The sequence below is a fragment of the Coenobita brevimanus genome, chromosome 70 (assembly GCF_032717465.1).
Source record: "Coenobita brevimanus isolate Jiangsu-jjx chromosome 70, ASM3271746v2, whole genome shotgun sequence".
Taxonomy (NCBI): domain Eukaryota; kingdom Metazoa; phylum Arthropoda; class Malacostraca; order Decapoda; family Coenobitidae; genus Coenobita; species Coenobita brevimanus.
Window position 1 is genome coordinate 36,955,964 of NC_137023.1, and position 27,243 is coordinate 36,983,206.

The following is a 27,243-nucleotide window of genomic DNA, read 5'->3' on the forward strand; positions in this document are numbered from 1 at the left end:
ACTCGCCCCAGCCTTTTCTCTTCTTTTCTCAGCTCTTGTTCTCCCCCCAACCCTACACCCACTCTCACATCTCATATCATCACCCTTACTCATCATCTTTCATCATCATCATCCCTAGCCCTCACCCACACCTTCCCTAAATCCCCATCCTCACTCATCTCTGCTTATCCTCACTCTCACTCCGCAGCTTTCACAATTGTCGCAAACCCACACCCACACCCTCCCTCACCTACACCCTTCCTCACCCACACCCTCTCTCACCCCTCCCCATTGCCACCGTCATTCTCCATCCACCCTATTCAGCCAGCAGTACAAAGAGAAACCCAGGATATGAAAACCACTGTCTATAGTCATTAATCCTATTCCTTCAGCTCCATCTTCCCCGTCGCTCCCCTGCATCGTAACTCCCGTCATAACTGAGCCGTGACCTCTCCCCCAACAGAGAGAGAGAGAGAGAGAGAGAGAGAGAGAGAGAGATCAGTCCCTCAATGGAAACACCTCCTCAGCCTTCACCTCAGACTAGGAGTGATAAATGACCGCCCTTTTAGGAATACGGCTGCAGTTATAAATAATGGCGTCTGAAGTTAGCATTGTTATTGTTGTTTAATGCTGTTACAGTGGAAGATGCTGTTGATGATGATGATGATGGCGATGATGATGATAAGCAGTTTTCCATATTACTCCTAATAGCAGTTGTATTAAAACAGTATGTTATTCACGACACAACATAGAGTTTTACCATATGAGACTTCCCTTCTTATCAAATTCATAATCCTAAATAGATACGATATTTTCCTTGATAAGAAAAAATTCGACGGAGATGATGGTGATGATGATGATGATTGATGATAATTAATAATGATGATGATGATAAATGATGATGATGGTGGTGGTGTCGATGGTGTACAGTATGGCTCAGATATGCGGCTTACCTCGGTTCTGAACAGAGTTATTTTTACCAGGAGAAACAAGGTCGCATTGCAGCACCGCCCTCTAATTTGCTGGAACCTCCTTGTCCAGCAGATGGATTTAATTTTTTTTTTCCAGGTAAGGTACCGTATGCGACAGAATTATAATGTTTTTACGTGGAATCGCCTTGTCGCGCAAAATTGATGCTATTTTGAGAGAGAGAGAGAGAGAGAGAGAGAGAGAGAGAATCCTAATCAACTTAGCCGCCATCTAGTCATTCGTAAGCAGAGTAATTACGTTCACTCATCAGGTTAATCACAGTTTAGAGAGAGAGAGAGAGAGAGAGGGAGAGAGAGAGACATACCATATAAAGCCTGGTATTCGCCTTGAAAGCCTAAGCGTGGGAGAGAAGCTGAACAATTTTGAGATTAGGGTCAGTTTTTGTCATGATTGGCCTTCTTATTTACTGCAAGGACACGCTTTGTTCAGATTAATGCTAGGAAATTGTGTGTGTGTGTGTGTGTGTGTGTGTGTGTGTGTGTGTGTGTGTGTGTGTGTGTGTGTGTGTGAGAGAGAGAGAGAGAGAGAGAGAGAGAGAGAGAGAGAGAGAGAGAGAGAGTGTGTGTTAAAAAAAGGAGTATATTAGAACAGCATAAATCTTTCAAAGTTACGTTCATACACTTACAAATGAAGTTGAGAAAGGAAAAAAAAATTATGCCACTGTCCATTTTCCCTTGGGTAGAGATCCAGATATTTTCATTTCCCGGATTTCATGTCCCCCCCCTCTCTCTCTCTCTCTCTCTCTCTCTCTCTCTCTCTCTCTCTCTCTCTCTCTCTCTCTCTCGCATGGGTTGATTTTTCCACAGGGTAAACTTCCCCAGGTGTAACTTTCCCGGATTTGAGTTTCCTTCATTAGTTTACATTTTTCTTTTTAACAAAATTCCTCTCGTTTTCCCCAGGTTCTCTTTTTTCCCATTTAATTTTCTATTCCCTCTTTCTCCCCGATTTTTCGATTTCTGGCTAGATTATTCGATTTTTCCAGGCTAGATTTTTCGATTTTTCCAGGCTAGATTATCGATTTTTCCAGGCTAGATTTTTCGATTTTTCCAGGCTAGATTATCGATTTTTCCAGGCTAGATTATCGATTTTTCCAGGCTAGATTTTTCGATTTTTCCAGGCTAGATTTTTCGATTTTTCCAGGCGAGATTTATCATTTTTCCTGGCGAGATTTATCGATTTTTCCAGGCTAGATTTTTCGATTTTTCCAGGCTAGATTTTTCGATATTTTACTTTTCCGGGATTAGAGTTTTCACAGCATCCGGTCGAGGTGAAGTCAGAGAGGAGTGACCATGACCCCCCCAGCACACCCCCCATGACCTCTCAGACCCCCTCCCTTTCTGTGTGTGAGTGGGGGTGGAGTGTGGGAGGCGGTGAGTCAGAGAGAGAGAGAGAGAGAGAGAGCAGTGCATAAGTACGAAGAATCCATTAGGAAAAATTCAAGGTTGGTGGTGTGGAGATATGCATAATTCACATTAGTGTGGCCACGGGATGAATAAGAATGGATATTGTATAAGAGTGTGTGTGTGTGTGTGTGTGTGTGTGTGTGTGTGTGTGTGTGTGTGTGTGTGTGTGTGTGTGTGTGTGTGTTTACGGTATTAAGATTCGGATTAAATTTGGAGGGAAATTTTCTCTCTCTCTCTCTCTCTCTCTCTCTCTCTCTCTCTCCATAACCACTTTTCTCATCTTTTTTTAAAATTTTCTCTCTTTTTTTCCTTTTTGTCTCCCACACATTTATAACCTCCTTTGTTGAGTTAAAGCCTCTGATATTAACCATAACTAAGTAATGTAAGAATGTTATCACCGTGAAGTAATTATTTGTTTTTCCTTCCATCTGCCACTTTCCCTACACCCCCTCCCCCTCTTTCCTCCATCTCCCTCACTTCCCTCCATACCCCACTCTCCCTCCACCCCACTGGTTTCTCTCCATCCCTCACCTTTCCTTTCATCCCTCACCTTTCCTTCCCCTTCATCTCCCTTTTCTTTCTATCTTCCCCATTTTCCTTATGGTCATTCTCATTGCCATTCCATCTGTCTCTTTACCCCGTCCCTCTTTACAAGCCTTGTACCCCATCACTCGCCCTTCCACCCGCTTCTTTATTCATCTCTGTCACTGCTCCCATCCTCCTTCCTTTACACATTCCTCCTTTCCTCTCCCACCTACCTACCTACCTACTTACCTTCTTAACCCCCTTCCAAGATGTGGGAGTGGTGAGGGTGGTGCCTTGTGCATCCGCCATTGGAGTTTGGGTGAACCCGTTTTTATATCCTTTTTTAATGCGTATCAGTTCCTGCTTCGTGGTGGAGATGGGAAGTGATTCATTCAGGATAACCCCCGGCCACTTTTTATTTATTTATTTATTTATTTTTTTTTAGTAACTGTAAAAGCGCTTCACAACCATGACGTCTTTCCCATTTTATTCTTCCGCTTAGTGATTTTGTTTTTTTACCTGGATCCTCCTGTGCTTGGGAAGTTTGTTGTGGTCCTAAGTTCATCTGGAATGTGAACCCGATGGACTGCAGACGTTGCCCTTCCTGCAGTCCACGGTCCTTCTCCGGGGGTAGGGAATTGAGGGACGTTTGTGGAGCTGTCCGGTTATATCAGTGCCACCGCGTGAAGGCGTCCACGTACAGCACCACTCGAGGGGTTAGGTAGTGTTTGTTCGCACCTTCAGTACGAATGTTTATTTTTCCTTCTGATAGACGGGTTTATTCAGTTTAGCTTCAGGCGTATCGTATTGTAGTTTTTTTTTCTCTTTTTTGCTACTGCCAGGTGATTTTAAAACGTTTCGGGAAAGATCTCTCGTAGTGAAGGTGTTGCTGTTCTCCCCAGTCTAGGTATGTCGCTGTGTTGCAACCTTTAAGCCACAGTGGACGATTCGGAAATAGGAAGAATAAAAAGGTAATAGTAGGCGTCATTGGACTACATTAGTTGATGGAGGCTGTTTGTAATCCTTCCATAAATTAGGATCTTTCGTTCAATATATCGTCTGTCGGTAGCAAGAATTAAATTGAAGCCACTATTACACTGAAGTGATTATTTGAGACAACCCTTTTACCGACGGTAGCAAGAATGAAAACTTTCTAAGAGAGATGGGTTCTGCCCGTCCACAACGAGAGCTTTTCCCTCTTCCTCACATAAAAAAAAAAAAAAATATCGGGGTGGTAAGGATGAAGTTTTAAAAGCAAAGATGAAGTGCTGGTGAGTTACAGAAATTATTGTAATTTTTGGTTTTGTGTGTATGTGTGTGTGTGTGTGTGTGTGTGTGTGTGTGTGTGTGTGTGTGAGGAAGTGCTCATTGTATTATTTATGGGTAGTGATGGTGTGTGTGAAGTGACCTCCCTCGCATGGGGTGCTTTTTGTGAGCACCTGGGAGCGGCCCTCACAAGGACACAAGTGGGATAAAGCTGAGAGAGAGAGAGAGAGAGAGAGAGAGAGAGAGAGAGAGAGAGAGAGAGAGAGAAACACAAGAAAAAGAATACCAAATTATAAAAACAAAGGGTGGGAAGGTTACGTAAAATTACATAACTACTCAACATTTAAGGTCCCAAGGAGGTAGTCTTGCCTTAATATTAGGAGAAAAAAATAAAAGCATATATCCCACTAATAAAACACAGACAAAAATAGTAACACAGAAGGACCTACACCGTCATCAAAATCCAGGAACCACGAACCATCCAAGACAGCAAGATAAAGAAACACTGTCCAAGATTAAGACACATGAAGGAATATTAGCCTCTTAATGCGATGACCCATTATGCTTTATTCTTGCAACTCCACGCCAGTTTTATTCAGCTTAGACCTTTCGAATTGGAGAGGTTAGATGTAGCCGTAATCAACTCATTCCATGCTTCGAGATGAATGGAAATTGTTGAATGAAATTGTTGGGTGGTAGGTAGACGAGGCCAAATAGGTTATCGGGTTGATGGGTTTAAGAGGAACTGGCTAGTAAGGATGCAAGAAATTATAATGATTTTTCCTCTGACGATTGGCTGAAAACGAGAGCTGTAGTGTGATAATCTTGGAGTTCTGGAACTGATATTAAATGAAATCTTGCAACGAATAGGGCTTCGAGGGAACGCTTTGTTGCAGAATAATCAGCAGTGTGCGGATAATGCCATATCTCTGTCTATTTATCTATGTCTCTAATATGTATATGTCTATCTGTATCCATATCTGTATCTGTCTGTCAGTCAGTCAGGCAGTCCGTCTGTCTGTTTGTCTATAGTGTAACCGTATTAATGAGCATACCACTTGCAATAATTATCCGGAGTTCGCTGCATCGGCCTCCAGCGTCATGTGTAAAGAAGCACATTACTTAAGTGTTTGGATCTACTTGGTGGCCTGTAACTTCGTGCAAGTTAGAACTATCTGGCCGTAACTGTAATGATATACTAGACTAGTCCTGACTGTGACAGTATTAAAGGACATGACCCTAGTGTGAAGTCGATGTAATTTGTATAAGCGAACTTTTGTCATTGACCTACGGTATGGAAAGGCAAGGGGGAGGTGGAGGGGAGGGGTTCAAGACAGCGAGTGGGCAGCAGCCTTGGTAAGCTTAAGAAAAAAGGTGTTCATGTCACTGGCTGACGTTCCTCTTTTCTCACGCCTCCCCTTCCTGCATACTGATGCCATGACCTCTTCCCTCACCACAAACACTCCCGCCTCCCACAACCCCAGACCAGGAGAAGGCGACGGCGTGGTGTTCTCCCCTGAAGATGGTAATCCGAGAAAGCGGTCGGAATAGTTCTTGTTTCCTTTTTCCCTGTGGATAGGAACATAGCCGTGAATCATGTGTAACTGAGTGATGTATTGGCATACCGGTATACAGTATAGTATCGGTAACTGGGATAGGTACACATACAAAGTTTACTGAGGGGTAAGAAAGGTTGTTAATAGATTGCGGTATCTGGCAGTATCAGGCAACAGCGAGATGAATTAATTGGTATCATATACATAGAGGAGACAGGTTGAGAATGAGGCGGAGACACAGGTGGGGAGGTGTTATGTCATGGGAACAGGGTTGTTACTAGATAGGGACAGAAATGCCCGCAAGACTTCGAGACTACCCCCTGATGGGATGTGGCGTCAGGTAATACAAAAGCCTATAAGGGAGCCAAGCGATAGTAAATGTAATCGGTCTTTCGATTCTTATATATATATATATATATATATATATATATATATATATATATATATATATATATATATACGATTCTGAGTTAACAACAAGGCTTAAATACCATAGTCGTTGTCATCCCTGTAACAAATAAATACCTTGATTGATAAATACATTCCTTTACATGTTCTTAGGCAGGTAAATAGATAACGTCGATAGTGAATAAAAAGATATACCGATTACCACCAAGACCGTCACGATCTTAAGAAGGTGCCGCACCAAGAACGCATGGTTTATGATTGTCCCAGTTTAGACATTGTACTCCAGTCTATATATGGAGATGATGGTTCGCCTGCCCCGTCCCCCCCTGCCCCTCCCTGCTTACATCACTCCCTTCTCCATGGAAGAGTAAAATAGATAAATACATAAATAAATAACATGTATGCAGTATAATGTTTGCAGAGTGAATACAGGATATCTTTTTTGGCCATGTGCTTTGTGTGTGTGTGTGTGTGTGTTATATTTATCTCAGAAGCCTATATAGTTTTCTTACGTGTAATGTAGGAGACAGCTCGGTCTTGTAGTTTGTTGATGTACCTTTGAATTCTTAATAGACTAATTAAAGATAAGCTATCTCCTTGAATTAAGTGACGTTTATTAATGAGTCCATGCTACCTCTAGGAACTTTAATAATCCAAACGAAAGGCTTCTTCTATTGAAAGCGTTAATGAAGCTTTATTTAACTCCACTAGTTCGTAAAGTCTCTTAGAAAATTTAAAGAATTGTCTGGAGGTGGCAAGAAGGGCGCGAAAATTGGGTTCTCGTACAGAAGGTGTTAAGGATCAGGGTCAGTATTCTTGTCTGTTAAGGAAGCTTCCTAGCACCTCTTCGTTAGCGATTTATTTTTGGATACGGTGGGTCACTATCAACTTGTATCTTATGCTGAATGAGGTGGTATATGAATGATTTAAATGACAGAAGAGGATAGTAAGGAGTATTAAACAGAATAAATCGCTTAGGAGGAGGTGTTAGGAAGCTGCCTTAATCGAGGAGAATACGGGTTCAGAAGTTCACAAAAACCAATTGACACCGCTCTTCCATAAGGTCCACCTGCGTCACTGAAAAAAGAAAAAGAAGAAAAAATCGACCTTAACACCTTTCCACAATCCTCCGTCCTTGGCATAACTCAGTATAAGACAGTCGTAGTACCCAGCCCTTAACTACTTCACTCCGATGACGTGCTATTCATGGGATTCTTGCTATCTTTACTCTATTTTATGCAGCTCAGGGGAGAGGGACTGGGGGGGTATGATTTAGCCTGTTCAGGACGAGGGAGCTTCCCAGAGTTGAACAGAGTATTATGGAGATAGTAAAATAGTAAGATGCGTCATGGGAAGGAAAGGGTTGAGTGGTGACGTGTGTGTGTTTGTGTGTGTGTGTGTGTGTGTGTGTGTGTGTGTGTGTGTGTGTGTGTGTGTGTGTGTGTGTGTGAATGGGCTGCTGGACATAGAGAACAGGCTTCCAAAGTATGTCCATGCCAGGGTTGGAGACATTAACCCCATGAGTACGATTGCTTTAATTTTATCTTATTCTTGTCATCTTCAGAAACTTTGATTCAGGTTCGGGGAGACTTCACCAACTTGAGGGACATATGTAGTTTTTATTAATCCCTTCACTACAAGAGTTCATTATTAACGCAAATTAATTATCTGATGGTATTATCTGTAAAAAAAAAAAAGTAATTGTAATGAGGAAGATAAAGATAAATCGGTAAGAAGGTAATGTTTAAAATTACTGCCTTTGCACCTGTGGTATTTTTGGTATCGGACATAATTTTCGATAAGAACTATCCGGACATAATTTTGTGTAAGAACCTTAGTGTCCATAAGGGGCACGTCCTTCGTCTATCCCCAGGTATCTTTGCCATTTGGAAAGTGAGCCGAGGAACATAAACAGACATATAAATCAGAGTCCAGCGTCATATCCTTTTTCCTGCATCCGGAATGGCCACAGGATTAGCTAATAGGAACTTCCATCTGTTCACTACGATGACTGCAGCTGTAATTCCTCCTAGTGCCTTCCTCCACTTCAAAACGTATCCCCTCTGCTTTTACCTCTTTATTACGATTACGCTTTTTGTTATATTTTTGCGACCACCAAACGATTGCATTTAACTTACGAAGGATGATTACGTATTGTGGTATACTCTTGCGACCACCAAACGATTTCATTTAACTTACGAAGGACCTCTCCAGTAGTGAAAGGATCCTTGAAGGCCATACCAGACTCCATGAAAATCGTCTAGAGAGAGCAGGAATAATACAGATGTGACGCCCTCGTGTGAAAGGGAATAACAGATCACCCAAATATTGCCTGACGCCTTGTTGTAGAGCTCATGTAAGGTGTCCATGTGCATCCAGACCTCTTTGTCTTGAAGCTCCCCAGTTCCTCCCAGCATCCCAAACCGTCCTCCCTCATGTACGAATAAAGTCCTTAGGAGAGAGAGACGGGAAAGAAAGATATCCCCCAGCTGAAGGCGTTATTACTGGGGGTCTTCCCTGAGTTTAATAAAATCGTCTGAACTAAAGTAAGAGAAATAAAGTAATAAATGGAGGATAAAGTAAAATAGATATCATGGAGGACCAAAACACATCCTTTATTTTTCGCGTCTTTTTTTTTTTTTTATTCCGATCCCTGACATTTGCTCTTCGCAGCCTTAACACACGATCTTAAACACCCTTTTGGGTTGTACAAATGTTTAAGCTCATCCCAGACTCACCTAAACCGACACAGGGAAGGCCATGCGAGGGAGGATAGTGGTGAGAGAGAGAGAGAGTGTAGAGTGTAAGAATGAGAGGGGGGAATGGTATCACGGCAAAGCTGACAGGTGTGGAGGATGGAAGGGCAGGTTAGGTGTGGAAGCTTGAGGACTGTATCAGCCCCCCGGTGCTTATGGTAATGTGTATAGAGGGGGCGTGGATGGGGGACGGAGGGGGTATATAGAGGGGGCGTGGGTGGGGGACGGAGGGGGTGGGGTGTTCATGAATATATATGTACACCTCTAGGCCTTACAACTCACTCACCATCCATCACCAGTCAGACCTCACCAGCATTTCGTTCATTCATACCTCCCTCTCACTCACTTATTCAGATTTCTTTGATACTCACTAACTCACTCTCACTCACTCACTCACTCACTCACCCACTCTCCTTTCCTCTTCACTTCATTTATTCACACCTCTCACATTCACTTTCGTTTTACTAGAGAACTTTTACTATTCACCAGAGAACAGTGACTAGTGCAAATTTTCCAGGCATATAGATTGTGTGTGTGTGTGTGTGTGTGTGTGTGTGTGTGTGTGTGTGTGTGTGTGTGTGTGTGTGTGTGTGTGTGTGTGTGTGTCGCGCTCGCCATTTAACGCCTCAGTGGTCATGGCGCCGGAGTATTACCTTGTTTTTTGTCACTTTGTTTTTAATGCCACTAGTAATGAAAAAAAATGATTTGTGAACTCATTCTGCGCGCGCACACACACACACACACACACACACACACACACACACACACACACACACACACACACACACACACACACACACATTCATACTTATGTCTTTATGTCTGTCTTTCTCTCCATCTATCTGTATCCATCCATCAGAGAGAGAGAGAGAGAGAGAGAGTTGAGATGTAGGCCATTTAGAACCGTAGCTGCCTGGCCTCCTTAATTGCTTATTATCTGGCCAACTTAACACTTGACTGATTATATTGGTCAGTAGGCCTGTGTGTGTGTGTGTGTGTGTGTGTGTGTGTGTGTGTGTGTGTGTGTTCTAATTCAACCTTAACCTTTTCAGAGTGAAGACCTATTTTTCATTTTACGTCTCCGTCTCCAGATATTTTTTATATATATATAGCATAGAGATTTTTTTTTTTTCATCCCTTCAGCACAAGAGGTTTGGCTTGAGCTGAATAAAATCGTCTGTAAGATGGGAGAATAAATTGTGGAAGGGTGCGTTGTCGGATTGTAGGATCTAGGCTTGGATTTATTATTTATTTATAGTACAGCAGGAGATGACGCCACACACCTTTTTATGTCATGATGTGAGCAGTATTACTCACCTCATATAATGTAGTGGGGATGTGTTTACTAGCATTACCATGGCTTTTATTTGTCAGCTGAATAAAATCGTCTGGAGTTTGGAATAAAATACTAGAATTATCCCAACCATTCGAGTGTTTATGGTGACGGAACGAAGGTTTAGAATTTAATGTCTTACACAGCTGAGTAAACTTGTCTCTCGTAAACTACAATACGATACTAGATTTGTCCCGGTCATGAGTAGTAATTCACGTATGCAAACTGTTCTCGTCAGGTGTGAAGTCATAAGTCCACTCCTTTACCACTTGACCACCTATCTCCTCCCCTGTCCCGGATCACCCAGCAGTACAGTTGGGGACCTGGATGTGCATTCGACTGTTGCATTCGGTAAACCAGGGGAAGATGCGACAGACCAAAAAATAAAATGTCTATTTTAATTCCCCTCTTGCAGTTGAGTGGATTTAATTTATTCCTTCCTCTCCTCCCCTCCTCGCCTTTATAATTTACACGCAGTCTCCCACCTTCCCTTTACAATTTACACCCAGTTCCCCTCCTTCCCTTTACAATTTACACCCAGTCCCCCTCCTCCCCTTATAATTTACACCCAGTCCCCCTCGTCCCCTTTATAATTTACACCCAGTCCCCCTCGTCCCCTTTGTAATTTACACCCAGTCCCCCTCCTCCCCTTTGTAATTTACACCCAGTCCCCCTTGTCCCCTTTGTATTTTACACCCAGTCCCCCTCGACCCCTTTATAATTTACGCCCACTCACCCTCCTTCCCTTTACCCAGTCTCATTATCTTTTGCCACATCACCCAGTACCCGTGATGTAGGGGAGTCTTGTGTACAGTAACTGGGTCTCTTTATACACCTCATTTTTATCTCGGATGTTTTTACGGCCACATCACCTACCTGGCGATGTGATGGTCCAGTGGATAGAGGAGTAGACTGCTAATGAGGAGGTCGCGAGTTCAGTACCCGTGTGTTGCCGAATCGTATAGGAAGACTTGAGTTTCGTAAAAAAAAAATAATAATAATAATAATAACAGCACATTGCTTTTCTATATACCTCAGCGACATTAATATAGAGCAAGAAAATGGAAGCACCCGCCATTCCCTTATACTTAGCGACTTACAGTGCAGGCAATACTTCCAGCAGGACCATTGCATCGTTCCTGGTAGCGTGTCACATTAAAGATGGTGGTTGTATTAGATGCCGGTACAGTAGGTTAGGGAGTGTAGTGCTCTCTGTTGGTATGGGAGTGGTTACCAGGATCTCAGGAGTGTTACCAGGATCTCAGGAATGTTACTAGGATCTCAGGAGTGGATGCTAAGGTGAGCTGACCCTCTCCCAGTCAGTAGCAGGCAGAACCTGATACGACACACACACACACACACACACACACACACACACACACACACACACACACACACACACACACACACACACACACACACACACACACACACACACACACACACACACACACACACACACACACACACACACACACACACACACACACACACACACACACACACACACACACACACACACACACACACACACACACACACACACACACACACACACACACACACACACACACACACACACACACACACTCCTGTATCATTCATCTCAGTAAATCAAGAAACCACCGCCTACTGAATTTGTTTTAGCACCTACATCTGCTCCATCTGTCCACTCCTGTGACACTAATGAAAAATAAAAATCAGTCATACATAATACCCTTGAGAGGCACATTGACTCTCCCGGCACACGTCCGGCTTGATGTAACCGCGTATTCCTTCTGCCTGCTTTAACTGTTACCGCCAAGGTAGTGCTGCCGTATAAGGAACGCTCTAGCTAAACACAAGGCTGCCTTTTCCTCACGTCATCACCACCCGCACACACCCACACCAGCCGCACAAGGGTAAGGAGCAGAGGAGGGGGGAGAGGGAGAGGGAGGAAGGGAGAGGCATGAGGCGCGGGGAGAGAGGGATGGGGAGGCAGGGAGAGACCTGAGAGGGGAGAGGGGCTTGGGGTAGGGAGAGGAATATGGGGAGCCGTTTATTTAAGCAGTGTTTTTTAAGTGTCAAGGGAGTGAGAGAAACTCGATTCACGATGATACTGCGATTCTTTTGTGTTGCAGTACTGTTGTTCGATTTAACGGTGGGTATTAGGCTGGTTAGAGATGGTTACTGAGCGAAAAGTGAGTCATCATCATCATCATCATCATCATCATCATCATCATCATCATCTTAATTCCCCGTTTCCACCTGGTGATGTTGAAATTCCTTACAAACTATTAATTTTTATCAGGAGATTGATCAGGGGAGAAGGAATTCCTGTTCGATTTCCATCTCTTGTGCCTCAATAGCAATGTAAAAGTACTATAATCATTATTAATATATTCTTCTTGTCTTTTTTCGCTCTTCAGGACTGAATAATAGTGATAATAATAATAATAATAATAATAATAATAATGATAATAATAATACCAACAGCGGCAATAACACCAGAAAAATATATCAGACCGCTTCCCTGACCAAGCGTGTCCATTTTAGTGATGACAAAGCTGACAGTGCATTTCCATCTGATTCTCTTTTTCCTTCATGATTCTGTTTTTGTTCTGTGGTGAATACTTTTGGAGATGAACGAAGAGATAGGAGCTCGATGCTGCTTGTACACCTAATTTCAAGGCTTGTTTCGTGTGGTTTTTAATGTAATGGATAATCCTGTATAATCTCGTATGTTGGGTGTGGTTGTATGGTTGGTTTGTAGTTAATTGAGACTGGTAGGTAGGTAGCTAAGCATATGGGGACACAGGTGATGTATTTGGGTAGGAAGGTAGGTTTAGTAGTAGACAGGTACGTAGGTTGGTTGGTTGGTATGCGTGAAGTAGTCAGGTGAATAGGTAGATAGGTAGGTTGGTTGGTTGGTGTGTGGTTGGGTAGAAGTAATTATGTGGGTACGTAAGTAGGTAGGTAGGTAAGTTGGTTGGCATGTGGGTAGGTAGGCAGGTAGGTTGATTGGGTTGATCTGTTGGTAGGTAGTTTGACTGAATTGATCTGTTGATAGGTGAAATGGTTGGTGAGGTAAGAAAGGGATGAGTAAGGCAGGTGAAGGAGGTTGGTTAGGCAGGTGGGTGTGGTAGAGGGTAGGTGTGGCAGGTAGGTAGCTTTGATAATTAAAGCGGATTGGGTAAGAGGTAGACAGGTAAGTAGGCATGTTGATTAGCCTGATGGTTGAGGTCGGTAGATAGTAAGGTAGGTGGCTAGGTAGGTAAGTGGGTGGGTGTGGTAGAAGGGTAGATGTGGCATATAGGTAGCTCTGATAAGCTGGTAAGGTAAGTGGTAGACAGGTAAGTAGACATGTGGATTAGCCCGATGGTTGAAGTAGGTGGGTAGGAAGGTGTGGTAGGTACGCTGCACTGCCTGTCCTTACACTTACCGTTCTCATATCCATCTGTCTGTATCAGTATACCTATCTATCTATCTTTTCTTATTTATTTATTTATTTATTTCTGGCATTCCTGTGAATAAAGGGACCTGGTCAACAATGGAGCAGTCTTTCCCAACTGCATCTCTCCCCCTGCTTATGACCTTTGGTTTCTCAAACGCATTGTGTCCAGGCATCGTGGATTGAATGAGCCTTGAATTTTACATCCTTTTTTCTTGTTTTCTTCGGAAGGAACAAATACTGTTGGATTTCAGCATGACATAGATAGGTGGGAGATAAGTTTGGCAGGGAGGTAGGCAAGTTGAGTAGGCAAGCTGGTAGGAGGTGAGGAAGGCAAGCAGACAGGCAAATAAGAATGGGAAGTAGGTTGGTGAGTGCAGCAGCCCTAGATGGGGGAGTGACGTAAGGAATTAAAATGAGCACTAATGGTGTTACAAGGAGCTCCTGTTGCCTTACATAATGAGATGAATGACTTAGCACCTGAGCCACACCTCTGATGATATGTGGTGGTGGGGTGGTAAGGTTAATTGACAGTCGTGTTTATGTGCATCTACTGTATACGTCTCATTACTTCACACCTCAGTAGGACGGTGGTGGGGATATATATATATATATATATATATATATATATATATATATATATATATACTGTATATATAGATAGATAGATATAGATATAGATTGATACATATATATATATATATATATATATATATATATATATATATATATATATATATATATATATGTTGATATCCACAAGGAAAAAGGAAACATGAAATATCCCGTGCGTTTTTCTTCACATCTTCAAAGGAGAGACATTCTTTTTGTGTCTCCACTGCATTAAGCTTTAACATGCATTATCCCTTCCTGTTCTTCCACCTTGTTCGCGTCTACCTCTACTACTTCTAACCGCCTTGTCCCACGTACCCTCCTGGTTAGGCTCTCCTTCTCCATTCGTTTCACGTAACAGAATCACATCCAAGCATTTCTTTTTGTGTTTCCCACCACATCCAGCGTCCACACAGCACTCCTCACGTATCCATTCTCTCGGCCTTGTATTCCTTCAAGTCACGCTGCAGTTGATTTATGTATGCACTTTGTTTATTTCCCCACGACCAATCCCTGAGTTCATCCAGGATGGGTGGCCACGATCAAAATGTATCTGATCCTGGAACGAAGTGACATTGAAGGCTTTGTAACACCTCTTTCATAACTATTTATTCTGCTCATTACACCTCAGTATCCTCTGTTATGTCATTGATACAGGCTGTGTCAGTGTTAAAACGATAATAACAGCATGATAGAGAATGTTAAGGTCTAATATGTAGAATAAATCGCAAAGGAAAAGGCGTTACGAAGCCCCCTATGCTACTCAGAAAAGGGCATCCGTTTGTCACAAGTTAGTGCCACTTGCTATAACCCTCTCAGCCTGTCGACCGTTCATAATACTAGTTTAGCAGTCCATCTTTTGCCAAACCCAGCATCCTGTTAGCGCTGGCCTCAACAAACGGACCTCCAGGCGTTATGTCCCTATTCAGTAACGACCGTTCCAAGACACACAGCCACCCTCCCTTACTTATTCCCTCATCTCATGTATATCCTGTTCTTCGCTTCTCTCTCTTACCTTTTCTATCTCGTTCTTCGTCTCCTACTCCTTCTACCTTTTCTGTCGCGTTTTTAGTCTCCCTCTCCTTCTACTTCTGTGTCGTTCTTAGTCTTTCTCTCCCTCTCTCCCTCTGCTTCGTTCCTAATTCTCTCTCTCTCTCTCTCTCTCTCTCTCTCTCTCTCTCTCTCTCTCTCTCTCTCTCTCTCTCTCTCTCTCTCTCTCTCTCTCTCTCTCTCTCTCCAGTCCACCTCACTCATATACTCACAATACCAGTGCGCGAGGAAAACAATGTCGCGATTCATTTTTTAACACCCACACCTTCCAGGTATTCTTTAATTAAGCCTACACCACACCTGACGTCTCACCTGACTAGTTTTTCCCCATCATGTAGCGGCAGAATGCAAATGTGGGTGTTTGGCGGTGGTGTTTGTTTGATGAGGTGGTGTGTGTGTGTGTGTGTGTGTGTGTGTGTGTGTGTGTGTGTGTGTGTGTGTGTGTGTGTGTGTTTTCTGTGCCCGACTGTGGGCATGCTTTACAGCCTGTTCCGTAGCCCAGTAGTCCTCCCACATACCACACGCCTCCACATGTCACCACTTCGGCGCTAACACCCACCGTCCCTATTGAATATATGCTAGGGCTGTCTCGAACAGTACTGGCGTATTACAGTAGTATTAGCTGGGGTATTTTACATGTCGGTGGGCATTCTGATAGATCAGTAAAGTCTGCTTTATGAAATTCAGCTGTTCACTTCCCAACCGGGATTCGAACCTGGGTCCATTAGGACTGCAGGCCACCTCTCTTCTGATTCAGACACCGTCTTCCCCAAATGTTGTTTGTCATGGTATCGAAGTGGGAAATTGTGTGTGTGTGTGTGTGTGTGTGTGTGTGTGTGTGTGTGTGTGTGTGTGTGTGTGTGTGTGTGTGTGTGCGCGTGTGTGTGTGTGTGTGTGTGTGTGTGTGTCTCTCTCTCTCTCTCTCTCTCTCTCTCTCTCTCTCTCACACACACACACACACACACACACACACACACAACTCTGGACATGAATTAATTTGCCCGTTTCCGAGATCCAATATTAACGAAGCCTTGTACGGTTACGTGGATCCTAATAAGGCATGCGTGTGAACAAGGTGGACATTTTTAAGTAGCATTCCTGTAGCTTGTATGTAATTTCGTTTGGCGGCTTTTTGTGTGTGATTTTGGTACTTAATTTGGCGTGGATTTTGAGAGAGAGAGAGAGAGAGAGAGAGAGAGAGAGAGAGATGTATGTGAACTGTTTATTTTTTGTGTGAATTCTTTGTTATTATGTATTTTTATATCAAGTGCTTTGTATTATTTATTCTCTTGTATTTTTATATATATGAGGGAGGGAGGAGTGAGCTGGGGGGAGGGTAGTCAAATGGTGGGTGACAGAGCGACTTGGAGGCGTTTTGTCTGCGGCCACCCTTTGCGGGATTAGGGCGTCTGGCTATAGATAGATAGATAGATAGTATTTTTATCTCAGTTCTGTTGTAATTCTTTTGTGTAGCATTTGAGGTTTACAGTAAAAAAAATGAAAATATTTATTCTGTTTTTGTATTGAATATTTTGTATTTGATCTGACCGATAATAGTGACCTTGGATAATAGAAAAAAAAATGCAATTACAGTAATATTAATCTGTCTTGAGTTTGGCTCTCTGTTATCTTGTTTTTATTTTTTCTTGTAGAGAACGGTTTGCGGCCCTCTAGGCTTTGGTTCATTATTCCCTGCATAAAAAAAGAAAAATGCTGCACAGAAGAGCAGTGTGTAGCTGGATCGAAAAATATGACTCAAGATATTACTTTAGAAATTATTTTGCCCTAAGTATATATCTTCGGGATTTTTAACTTTATATATATCATTTTCTTTGCTGGAATCATTTACAAATTTGGAGACAGTTACCCAGTATAAAGATAAATGTCACCATGTAATGTAGTGTTTTATGGAAATCAGAGACGCCTCCTTGATTATAAAGTCGCCAGATGGGACCCCTTAACCCCATTTGCATATCTCCCGGTGATGATATTTACCGTAGGGTAGACTGTTCGAGCTGGAATGGTTAGATAGAGCCTTCACTAACCCCTTCCCTGCAAGAAGTATCCCCCAAGGGAAATAAAATGGTCTAGTGGTGGTAGGATTAAAGGAAAAAGTATTTTGTGGAGGTAAAGAGGGTCGTCAGCAAGTTGGAGTAGGAAGTTGAGGGCTGGGAGGAAACATCAGGTAGCGAGCACTTAACTCTTTCCCTGTAGTTGGTCCACTCGGGTATTGTATTCAGGCTAACACCAGATTTTTTTTTTCTTTTACTGAGATAATCCTAACAATCAGAGGCTTAAAAATGTCAAATTACTAGTTTTTGTGATTGATACACCTGAGATCTTCTGTTTAGGCTTACACCACATGATTTGGTTCTGTTGAGAGAAATCTTTGCAGTAGCAGCTGTGGCCACCATTCTCCATTTGGAAGATAGGAAGGGAGTTGAGGGACATATGTATAACCGTGCAAGTCAGCTGCACAAAGAGTCAAATACCTCAACCCCAACCTTAACCTTAGCCCCAACCCCAACACCTGTCCCAATTCAAACCCCGTGTCCTTGTGCATGAGGGATGTAGGGAGTTGTGTGACGGTAGGGGGTAACTCCACACTTCTTCCCGTATGCAAAACACCCCCTGTCTCCAGATTACCGTGTCATTATGTCGTGTGTTTATGCCGTGGCCCTGAGGCGTCTTCCCGCTTCGCTGATCCCCCCAGGCTTGGAAAGAGAAATACGGAACCCATACTGTAGCTGGTTTCAGAGGGCCTTCATTTGTTTGGCTGCTTCGTTTGTCTCGTAAAAAGAAAAAGAAAAAAATAAGGCGTTTCTATCTCAAGCCGATTAAAAGATGGCCAAGATTCCATAGCGAGGCATCATTTAAAGGATTAAGATGAGAGCCACCGGTATAAGAAAGCAGACGAAAAGCAGAAGTTGTTATTCATCACTGAAGTTAGTCATTAGAAATGATCATGAGCAGGTCACACCTCTCGTAGAAAAGATAACAGTGGCAGGCCAGGGATGGAATGTTAGCTAAAGATTGGAAACTAAAGGAGGGATGGAGGTCTTTAATCTTTTGGGTTTGGATGAAAGACGACAGTAATTAACAGGTCGGAGAAAAGAAGGTGTGAAGAGACCATTGCTGTAAAGTGGACTGATGATGATGATGATGATGGTGGTCGTGGTGGTAACAAGATAGTAATGATAATGATGACGATGATGGTTTGTGCAGGAGTTACATAAGCCGGTGGCATGTGCTGAGTGCTGTGTTCCACCAGATTAGATGTTTTGCAGTTCTCATAATTCGTAGAAGGTAGGACAGGGTAGGGAATAAAATGTAGATTAGGGTAAGAAGTGTGAGGTAAGGAGCATTAGTTAAGAAACGGAGGGTAAAAAGGGCAGAGTAGAGAGAGGATAAGAAATATTAGCTAGGGAGCATGAAGTAGAAAATGAGGAAAAACAGGACAGGGTAGGGAGAAGGTAAACAGTTTAAGGTAGGGAGCATTAGGTAGGAAATGGAGGGTAAAAAGGGCAGGGTAATGGTCGTAGAGTAAGAGGTGTTAGGTAAGATGTATGACTTAGGGAGCGTCAGGTAGAAATTGCTAAGTAAAATGGGTAGGATGGAGCAGGGTAGGGAGTGTAGGCCTGTGCAGAGATGTGTAAGGTAGGATGAGTGATGTGAGGTAGGGGTATAAGGGAGGGTAGGTTAGGGTATGGAATGTTATGTGTAAAGTAATGGCGTGGATAATTCGTTAAGGGTGTGTTGAAGTCTCCTGCAACTTCACATGCAGTGTGTGTGTGTGTGTGTGTGTGTGTCGAAAGGCCTTCAGATGTCAGGATTATGTAACCAAAGTTACTCTCATCCCCACCAAAACTCACCCTCACTCCCACCAAAAGCTACCACCACCTCCCACCAAAGTTCCTGTGGACCCCGCCAAAAGTTACCTTCACCCCCCACCAAAGTTACTCTTACCCCCATCAAAGTTACTTTCATCCCCACCAAAAATTACCATCATCCCCCTACGAAAGCTACCTTCACCCTCCACCAAAACTACTCTCACGCCCACCAAAGTTACCCTCACCTACACGGTTACCATCACCCCCCACCAAGGTTACTCTCACGCCCACCAAAGTTACCCTCACCTACACGGTTACCATCACCCCCCACCAAGGTTACTCTCACGCCCACCAAAGTTACCCCCACCCCCAAGTCCTTCACCCTCACCCTCCACTAAAAACTGTGCGCAAGATGAAGTATGTTGAGTGCGTACGTGAGGTGAATATGGTGGGCTGATTAGTTCATTAGTGAGGTGCCTTGATAAATGCCCTAGTTAGGTGAGTATAGTAGGGGCTTGGTACTTCCTGGTAGCGCATACGTGCCCTTGCATACCACACCTCTGTTGGTACTGTACTGCCGTCACACCAGGGCCCAGGCCAGCAAACCCATCGCTACTCCACCCCACACCATTATACCAAAACCACATCATACCATAACGGCATCAAAGTCACTCCACCACCACATCACACGATCTCATCACGGCAACTATACGATCTCTAAATCACGCCATCACAAAAACAAGAGAGAGTAAGTGGGAATAAAACTGGAAAATCCATTTTACTCTGACTCGTATCCTAAGACAAACGAATTACTTGTAATCTGTATTTCCTCATTCACTGTGAAGAAGGCAGACTGAGTTGGATTGTAAGGGTTCTAGATATTAATGTAACCTATAACACGCAATTACTGTATAACGACACATGATGACAGTACGAGCAGCATAGTGTTAGTATCACTTAGCAACAGTTCTGACCGCTTTTTGTCCTGTTGATGTTAAGCATAAGTTATTTGGCAGAAAATGAGTCAGCCAATTTATGGCACTTTGTATAGCGGGCTATGATGGTTATCATTATCATTATTACTTTCATCCTTACCTCGTTTCCCTCATTATCATAGTTTGGAGAGGTCTCTATCAAGACTCTCTGCTCTCTTTGTAACGTGGAATCTGCGACACACAAGGTAAAGGCCTTCGTGGATAGTATTTTTTCTCCACAGCCCTCAGCAGTAAAGCCAATCGAATAGGATGTTATAAGTTTATTAATATTATTATGTGTGAAGAGACTGAGAGTGATTGCGCAACCTACCACCTCACCTGCTGTTTAACGAGCCTGTAAATTGCCAGGTGAGAATGAGAGTGACTTTAAAGCTCCTGTGACTCACTCTCAGCTGAATGAACTAGGAATAAATGGAATACTAGAGCTGTTCCGACCACGAGTGGGCTAAAGATGACATTAGGAACTCTCAGGCTCTTATGACTCACCTAAATAAAATCGTCTGGGGCTTTAGTTGGAATAGAATACTAGAGTTATTCCGACCGTGAGAGGGTTAACGAGGCAGTAAATTACGATTGCGGTTGAGAGTGACGTTAATAGATTGTTTCTTCTTACTGCGCCCTCCAGCTTGGTTCTAGTACCGATCAGACTAGTGGGCTCAGTGTGTTTTCCCCATCATGCCCCTATTCACCCAGCAGTATAAATAATGGTATCTAGATGTGGACTGGCTGATGCGGATCTTTTTCTAGGGGAAGATTAAGATTTGGAAGAATTGATTGCCTTATTGGTCTTCGTGTGGTTGATAGGCGGTAATTTAAAACTTGTTATAGTCTCCCCTCACCCTATCTCATTTTTTATTTCTTGTTGTCCTCTACTCATCGTTATTTTGTTTCTATACTCTCTCTCTCTCTCTCTCTCTCTCTCTCATAAACAATAATCGTCCAGGTTACGACTAGAGTGCGTCGTAAGTCATTGCTGGAGGACAGTAGTAACCCGGCTTTGTGTGTGTGTGTGTGTGTGTGTGTGTGTGTGTGTGTGTGTGTGTGTGTGTGTGTGTGTGTGTGTGTGTGTGTGAGAGAGAGAGAGAGAGAGAGAGAGAGAGAGAGAGAGAGAGAGAGAAATGACTACTCTTGGAAACGTTAAATCACTTTATATTTGCCCATTTTCCATGTGTACACCCTACCCCCCTCTGTGTGTGTGTGTGTGTGTGTGTGTGTGTGTGTGTGTGTGTGTGTGAGAGAGAGAGAGAGAGAGAGAGAGATCAATACTAACTCAGGTGCACGTAAGAAAGCAGACATTCGTCATCATTATTGTTGTTCATATTGTCCAGAAGATATAGGCTGACTTACATCTGCAGTTTGTGTAATAGTACTAAATGTCAGTTCCCCAGTGGTCCATTTATGTTCATTATTATCTCATCTCCAAAATTACCCACTCATAATCCCTTATTGCTTGTTCAGCGGCTGTGTTGTTAGATAATCATTGGTTCTCATCAATTTAAGTCTTAGTTATCTGTTGTCTTAGGCTTTGTTTGGGTATGAGTTACATTTAGTGGAAGATTTTCATATATATCAGCGTCATCATCATTGGCACAGATGTACAGTACGTTGACTCCGTCGCCCAATCATGGTACTGGAAGCAACTTTCCACCACCGACAGGTAGAGGTAGTAGGATGATTTTACCACCGGCTTCCTTTTTGTGTACCATGGGGCTCCGCCTCATTTTAACGAGGGACTGAAAATGAATATTATATTAATATCGCAGGGTTGGTTATGTAGTTTTGATATCTGTTTAAAAGATTTTGCAGATGTACTTCTCATATATATATATATATATATATATATATATATATATATATATATATATATATATATATATATATATATATATATATACAATATAATCAGTATGCATTAATATATGACCATATAAAGTGCAGAAATACTGTACAGTACTCGAATGTGCATTTTTGTATTATTCGTGTAAATGTTTGATTACAAACAGGTATACATATATGTCATATATATTTTTATATATGCCGTACTTATATATAGACAGGATGTATGACATAGATTGATTTACAGACCCATCAAGTCCGCAACAGGCAATTCAGGGAAAATATAATAATTTCCCTGGTGTAATGTATGATCAGATCGTGGTGCACTATGGTAAATACATTGATTAGTGTGTTACTTTGGATTACATTTTGCTGTTTATTTATATGTAAAAGACTTTTTTTTTTTCAGCGACGGTTAAATAGTTTTATCTGAACAGAGATAAGAAAAGGGAGTATGTGTCTATGTATTATTATTACTATTATTATTATTTTGATTACTGTTATTATTAACATACTTCTCCCTTCCCCCAGGTCACCCCACACCCAGCCCGACGCCCCCCAACGGCTCCCATACAGACATGATGCCGGTAAGGGTAAAGTCCTTTCTCATACCCAGGCCATTATTACCCCCAAGAACATTATAAGACATTGGGTGAACGATAGAGAAACTGAAGGACATGAGTTTCAGTTATTTCTGTAGTGATGTCAGTTTGTGTCTTGCTTATAATGTCACTTTGGTTGAGTCAGAAACTAAATCATACACATGCATTTTAATAAATGCCCAAACTGGCATAAAAGTAATGGGGATTTATTATTACCGTATGCTTCAGCCTTACATCGCGAAGGGGAAGGGGAAGTCTCTGTAATTGTCAGGCACGTTTTGTCTTCCTCGCGTGCTTGGGAACATGTCCTCAGAATTTTGGTACTTGTCTTGCCTTTTGCAATTTAATTTTGAAGCATACGGCCTTTAGGTGCACGGTAACAGCACGTGAAATAGATGTACAATTAAAGTAGCTTCGGATGTTCAAGCTGGTAACTACTAACCTCACTGAACAGCCCAACGTATACTGCCACAGAAATAGTATGTAACCCAAGATGCATGACTCCTATAACTCATCCCCTGTTACTTGACACTCATAATTATTCTGTGACCCGTATAACATTTCCCCTGTTGCGTGACCTCTGTACCATATCCCCTGTTGCATGATGACCCCATATTGTAACCCTTGATGCATGGCCCTGTACAACCCTTGCCTGACCCCTATAACATGACCCCTCTTGCATGACCCTGTAACATGACCCCTCGTACATGACCTCACCTTAATCCGCTGCCACCTTGCATTCTAGAACAGGCCTAATGTTCATCCACACAAGCGACCTCCACCTCCTCCCAAGGTTAAGGTTGGTGAAAGAGAAGTGTTTGGTCTCCCTTTTCAACCGCTTCGAGTGCTGGCGTGTCTGTGAAGGCTAATGGTATCCTCGCACCCTACGCTTGCTCAGTCTAGAATTCACTTCCTCGCCGTCTTCTCCTTCCGCTATCCCTGCCTTCCCTCCTCAGAAATTTCAGAGTGCCTTCATTGTCAAGTGTATGTATATTTTGTGCATAACCCCTGCCATCCTGCACCTGTAGTACTGTCGCCAGCTGTAGTCCTGTTTTCTCTCCTGCTTCTCTCCTCCATGAACTTTGAAATCCAGCCTCTTAAATCCATGAAAATCAGCCTCGTTGACCTGTGAAAATCAGCCTCTTGAAACCATGAGAATCACCTCGTGAGTGTGAAAATATGCCTCTTAAATCCGTGAAAATCAGCCTCGGTAACCTGTGATAATCAGCCTCTTGAAACCGTGAGAATCAGCCTCGTGAGTCTGCGAAAAATTGCCTCTCAAATCTGTGAAAATCAGCCTCGTAAATCCTTGAAAATCAGCCTCGTGAACCCTCGAAACTCACCCTTTTGAATCCGTAAAAAGCAGCCTCTTGAATCCGTGAAAATTAGCCTTAAATCCATGAAAATCAGGCTCTTGAATCCGTGAAAATCAGCCTCGTAAATCCGTAGCAGCCTACACTGATGACTATTTGGCAATGACCTCAGGCTTTTTTTCAGAGTATATGGAGAAGCAGGAGGGGTGACAGGAATTGTGTTGCTGATAGTACAGGTTGGGACAAAAGTTCGTCTGCTATTTCACTGCATCTACTCCACACTCGGGAGAAGTCCGTCACTTTCCTCCCTGACGGAACGTACAAAAGAGTCATGTAAGAATAGAGAAACGTACCAAGCCTCACCCAACTTTGGAATATTAGCCAGCTGAGAAAGTTGAGAAGTAGAAGAGGTAAAATATTAGGCAGAATTTTGTCCTCGACTGTACATGCAGATTTATGTATGTGTAAGTTAAGGCAGGATAGATGATGGATATGCCTGAGCGTGAGTGTGGGGTGAATCTAGTCCCAGCCAGTGTGAACAAGTCTGGCCACGTAACACACACACACACACACACACACACACACACACACACACACACACACACACACACACACACACACACACACACACACACACACACACACACACACACACACACACACACACACACACACACACACACACACACACACACACACACACACACACACACACACACACACACACACACACACACACACACACACACACACACACACACACACACACACACACACACACACACACACACACACACACACACACACACACACACACACACACACACACACACACACACACACACACACACACACACACACACACACACACACACACACACACACACACACACACACACACACACACACACACACACACACACACACACACACACACACACACACACACACACACACACACACACACACACACACACACACACACACACACACACACACACACACACACACACACACACACACACACACACACACACACACACACACACACACACACACACACACACACACACACACACACACACACACACACACACACACACACACACACACACACACACACACACACACACACACACACACACACACACACACACACACACACACACACACACACACACACACACACACTTCTACCGTGTGTGCTTCGTCACGTCGCTATTCACGGACTCGCCGTCAAGAAAGGGGAGGGGATATGATTCGCCCACACTCACAGATCTACATGGATTTTTTGACCGACTCCACCAACGATACCCCAACCCCATTTGACGGACGGGAACTGGGTGATGATGATGATGATGTCTGTGCTCTTTCTCTCATTTTGCTTTCATCATTAGCTTACCTACCATTACGCTCTCTCTCTCTCTCTCTCTCTCTCTCTCTCTCTCTCTCTCTCATCGTCATAAGGTCCATATTCGCTGAGAGCTCTCTAGTAGGGGTGAGGATTGGGCGGTGGTATTTATAAGTCTGAGTCGCTGAACTTATGTAAGAGAGAGAGAGAGAGAGAGAGGACGGGGGTCTAGACTCACTTAAACTGTCTTGTAAGATTTTCGGCTTATTTATATGCCTTGGGGAGACTCTAATTAACTTATACGGCACTGTCTGGCTGCAGGTTCACATATACGGCAATGGAGGGCTCTGTATGCAGCATTGTGAGGACTCTATGCTCCCACATACGGAATAATGCGAAGCTCTAGGCCCACTTATACGGCATTGTGAGGACCGTAGGCTCACATACGGCATTGTAGAGCTCTAGATTCACTTACACGGCACTGCAGAGCTCTATATACAGCATTTTGATTTTTTTATGCTCACTTGAAAGGCCTTATGGGGCTCTTGGCTCACTGCACGGCACTTTGGATGCTCTAGACTCACTTGTAGGTATATGGCATTGTAGGGGTTCGGCTCACGTGTGCGGGGCTTACACCACAGTACAGTACACCACGTCGTAATTTAAGCCCACGTGTACGGCATTGCGGGAGTTCGTCTCATTTCTACGGTGCTCGATGCTACTTACACGGCCACACCTCTCGCACCTGGAGAATCACTTAGCTGATACTAACCCTCTCATGGTCAGTACAACTCTAGTATATAATTCCTGCCAACAGCAGACGATTTTAATTGGGTGAGTTATATTTGCTAGTATTACTGTTGCGACTAATAACCCTCTCATCGTCGGGTTTAGTCTAGTATTCAGTTCAAGCTAACATTGAATGATTTTATTCAACTAAGTATGGTGCGAGTCTGAGTGTTAAGACTTAGCATCACCTCCTTCATAGTTTGGGCAACTCTAGCATTGTATTCCATCTAACCCCAGACGATTTTATTAAGCTGTCAGCCATAGCCTGAATGTTTCTACCATTTACCCCCTCATGGTTGGGAAAACTCTAGCAGTACAACTAACTGGAGACGATTTTAGTCAGTGGCGAGTGAGTCTTAGCACCCCTGAATATTAACTCTTTCAGCCGGAGGACGACCTATTTTTAGTTTATTCTTGCAATTTCCAGCCTGTTTTAGTCGGCTTGGGGGAACCTCGTTTATTCAGAGCTAATGAAGGCCGTTTTAATCCCCTCCAATTCGAAAAGTCTCTCCGAAGCTGAATACAATCACCCACAATTAAATAAATGCATGTAGTATAGAAAGAAATGGATATGAAGGTAATGAATGAATAAATAAATCAGTAAAATTAAATAAAATCGTCCGCAGACTAAAATAGCAGAACAACTCACAAACAGAATAACCTGGCCTTGGAATAACAGCTCAGGGTTCTGTTGTTTACACTCAGGTGAGAGGAGATGCAGGGGGAAGGTGCACTCAGATTAATTTGCGTTTTTCTTTTATTTTTTGTAAGTTAATGGTGTGTGAGCAACTGGAGCGGCAAGGCCATGGGAGTACTAAAGTGTTGGCAGAGGAGAGAGGGTGTGTTGGTAGGAATGGCAGGGTGTAGTGGTAGGCGAGACAAGGTTTGGTAGCAGGTATAGTAGGGAATGATGGTAGGGGAGGTAGGGAGTGGTGGTAAGGGAGGCAGGGTGTTGATAGGGATGGCAATGTGGTGGTGGAGATGGCAGGGTATGTTGGTAGGGGGAGGCAGGGTGTGTTGGTAAGGGGAGGCAGGGTGTGTTGGTAGGGGAGACAGGGTGTGTTGACAGGGGAGGCAGGGTGTGTTGGTAGGAGAGGCTGAATGTGGTGGTAGGGGAGGCTGGATGTGATGGTAAGGGATGGTAGGGTGTGCTGGCAGGGATGGTAGGGTTTGGTGGCAGGGTGTGGCAGGCACGCCTCAATAACCCTGGATACTGACC

The 27,243-nt window shown here is 43.3% G+C and overlaps 1 protein-coding gene across 1 annotated transcript in view; it reads left to right on the forward strand.

Annotated features, from left to right (window-relative positions):
- Btk (tyrosine-protein kinase Btk29A) overlaps nucleotides 1-27,243 on the forward strand; it is a 184,126-nt gene that overhangs the window by 128,866 nt on the left and 28,017 nt on the right. The window contains exon 3 of the mRNA XM_080277628.1: nucleotides 22,501-22,556. Within this exon, the coding sequence (XP_080133754.1) occupies nucleotides 22,501-22,556 (56 nt within the window). The remainder of the gene's footprint in view (nucleotides 1-22,500; nucleotides 22,557-27,243) is intronic.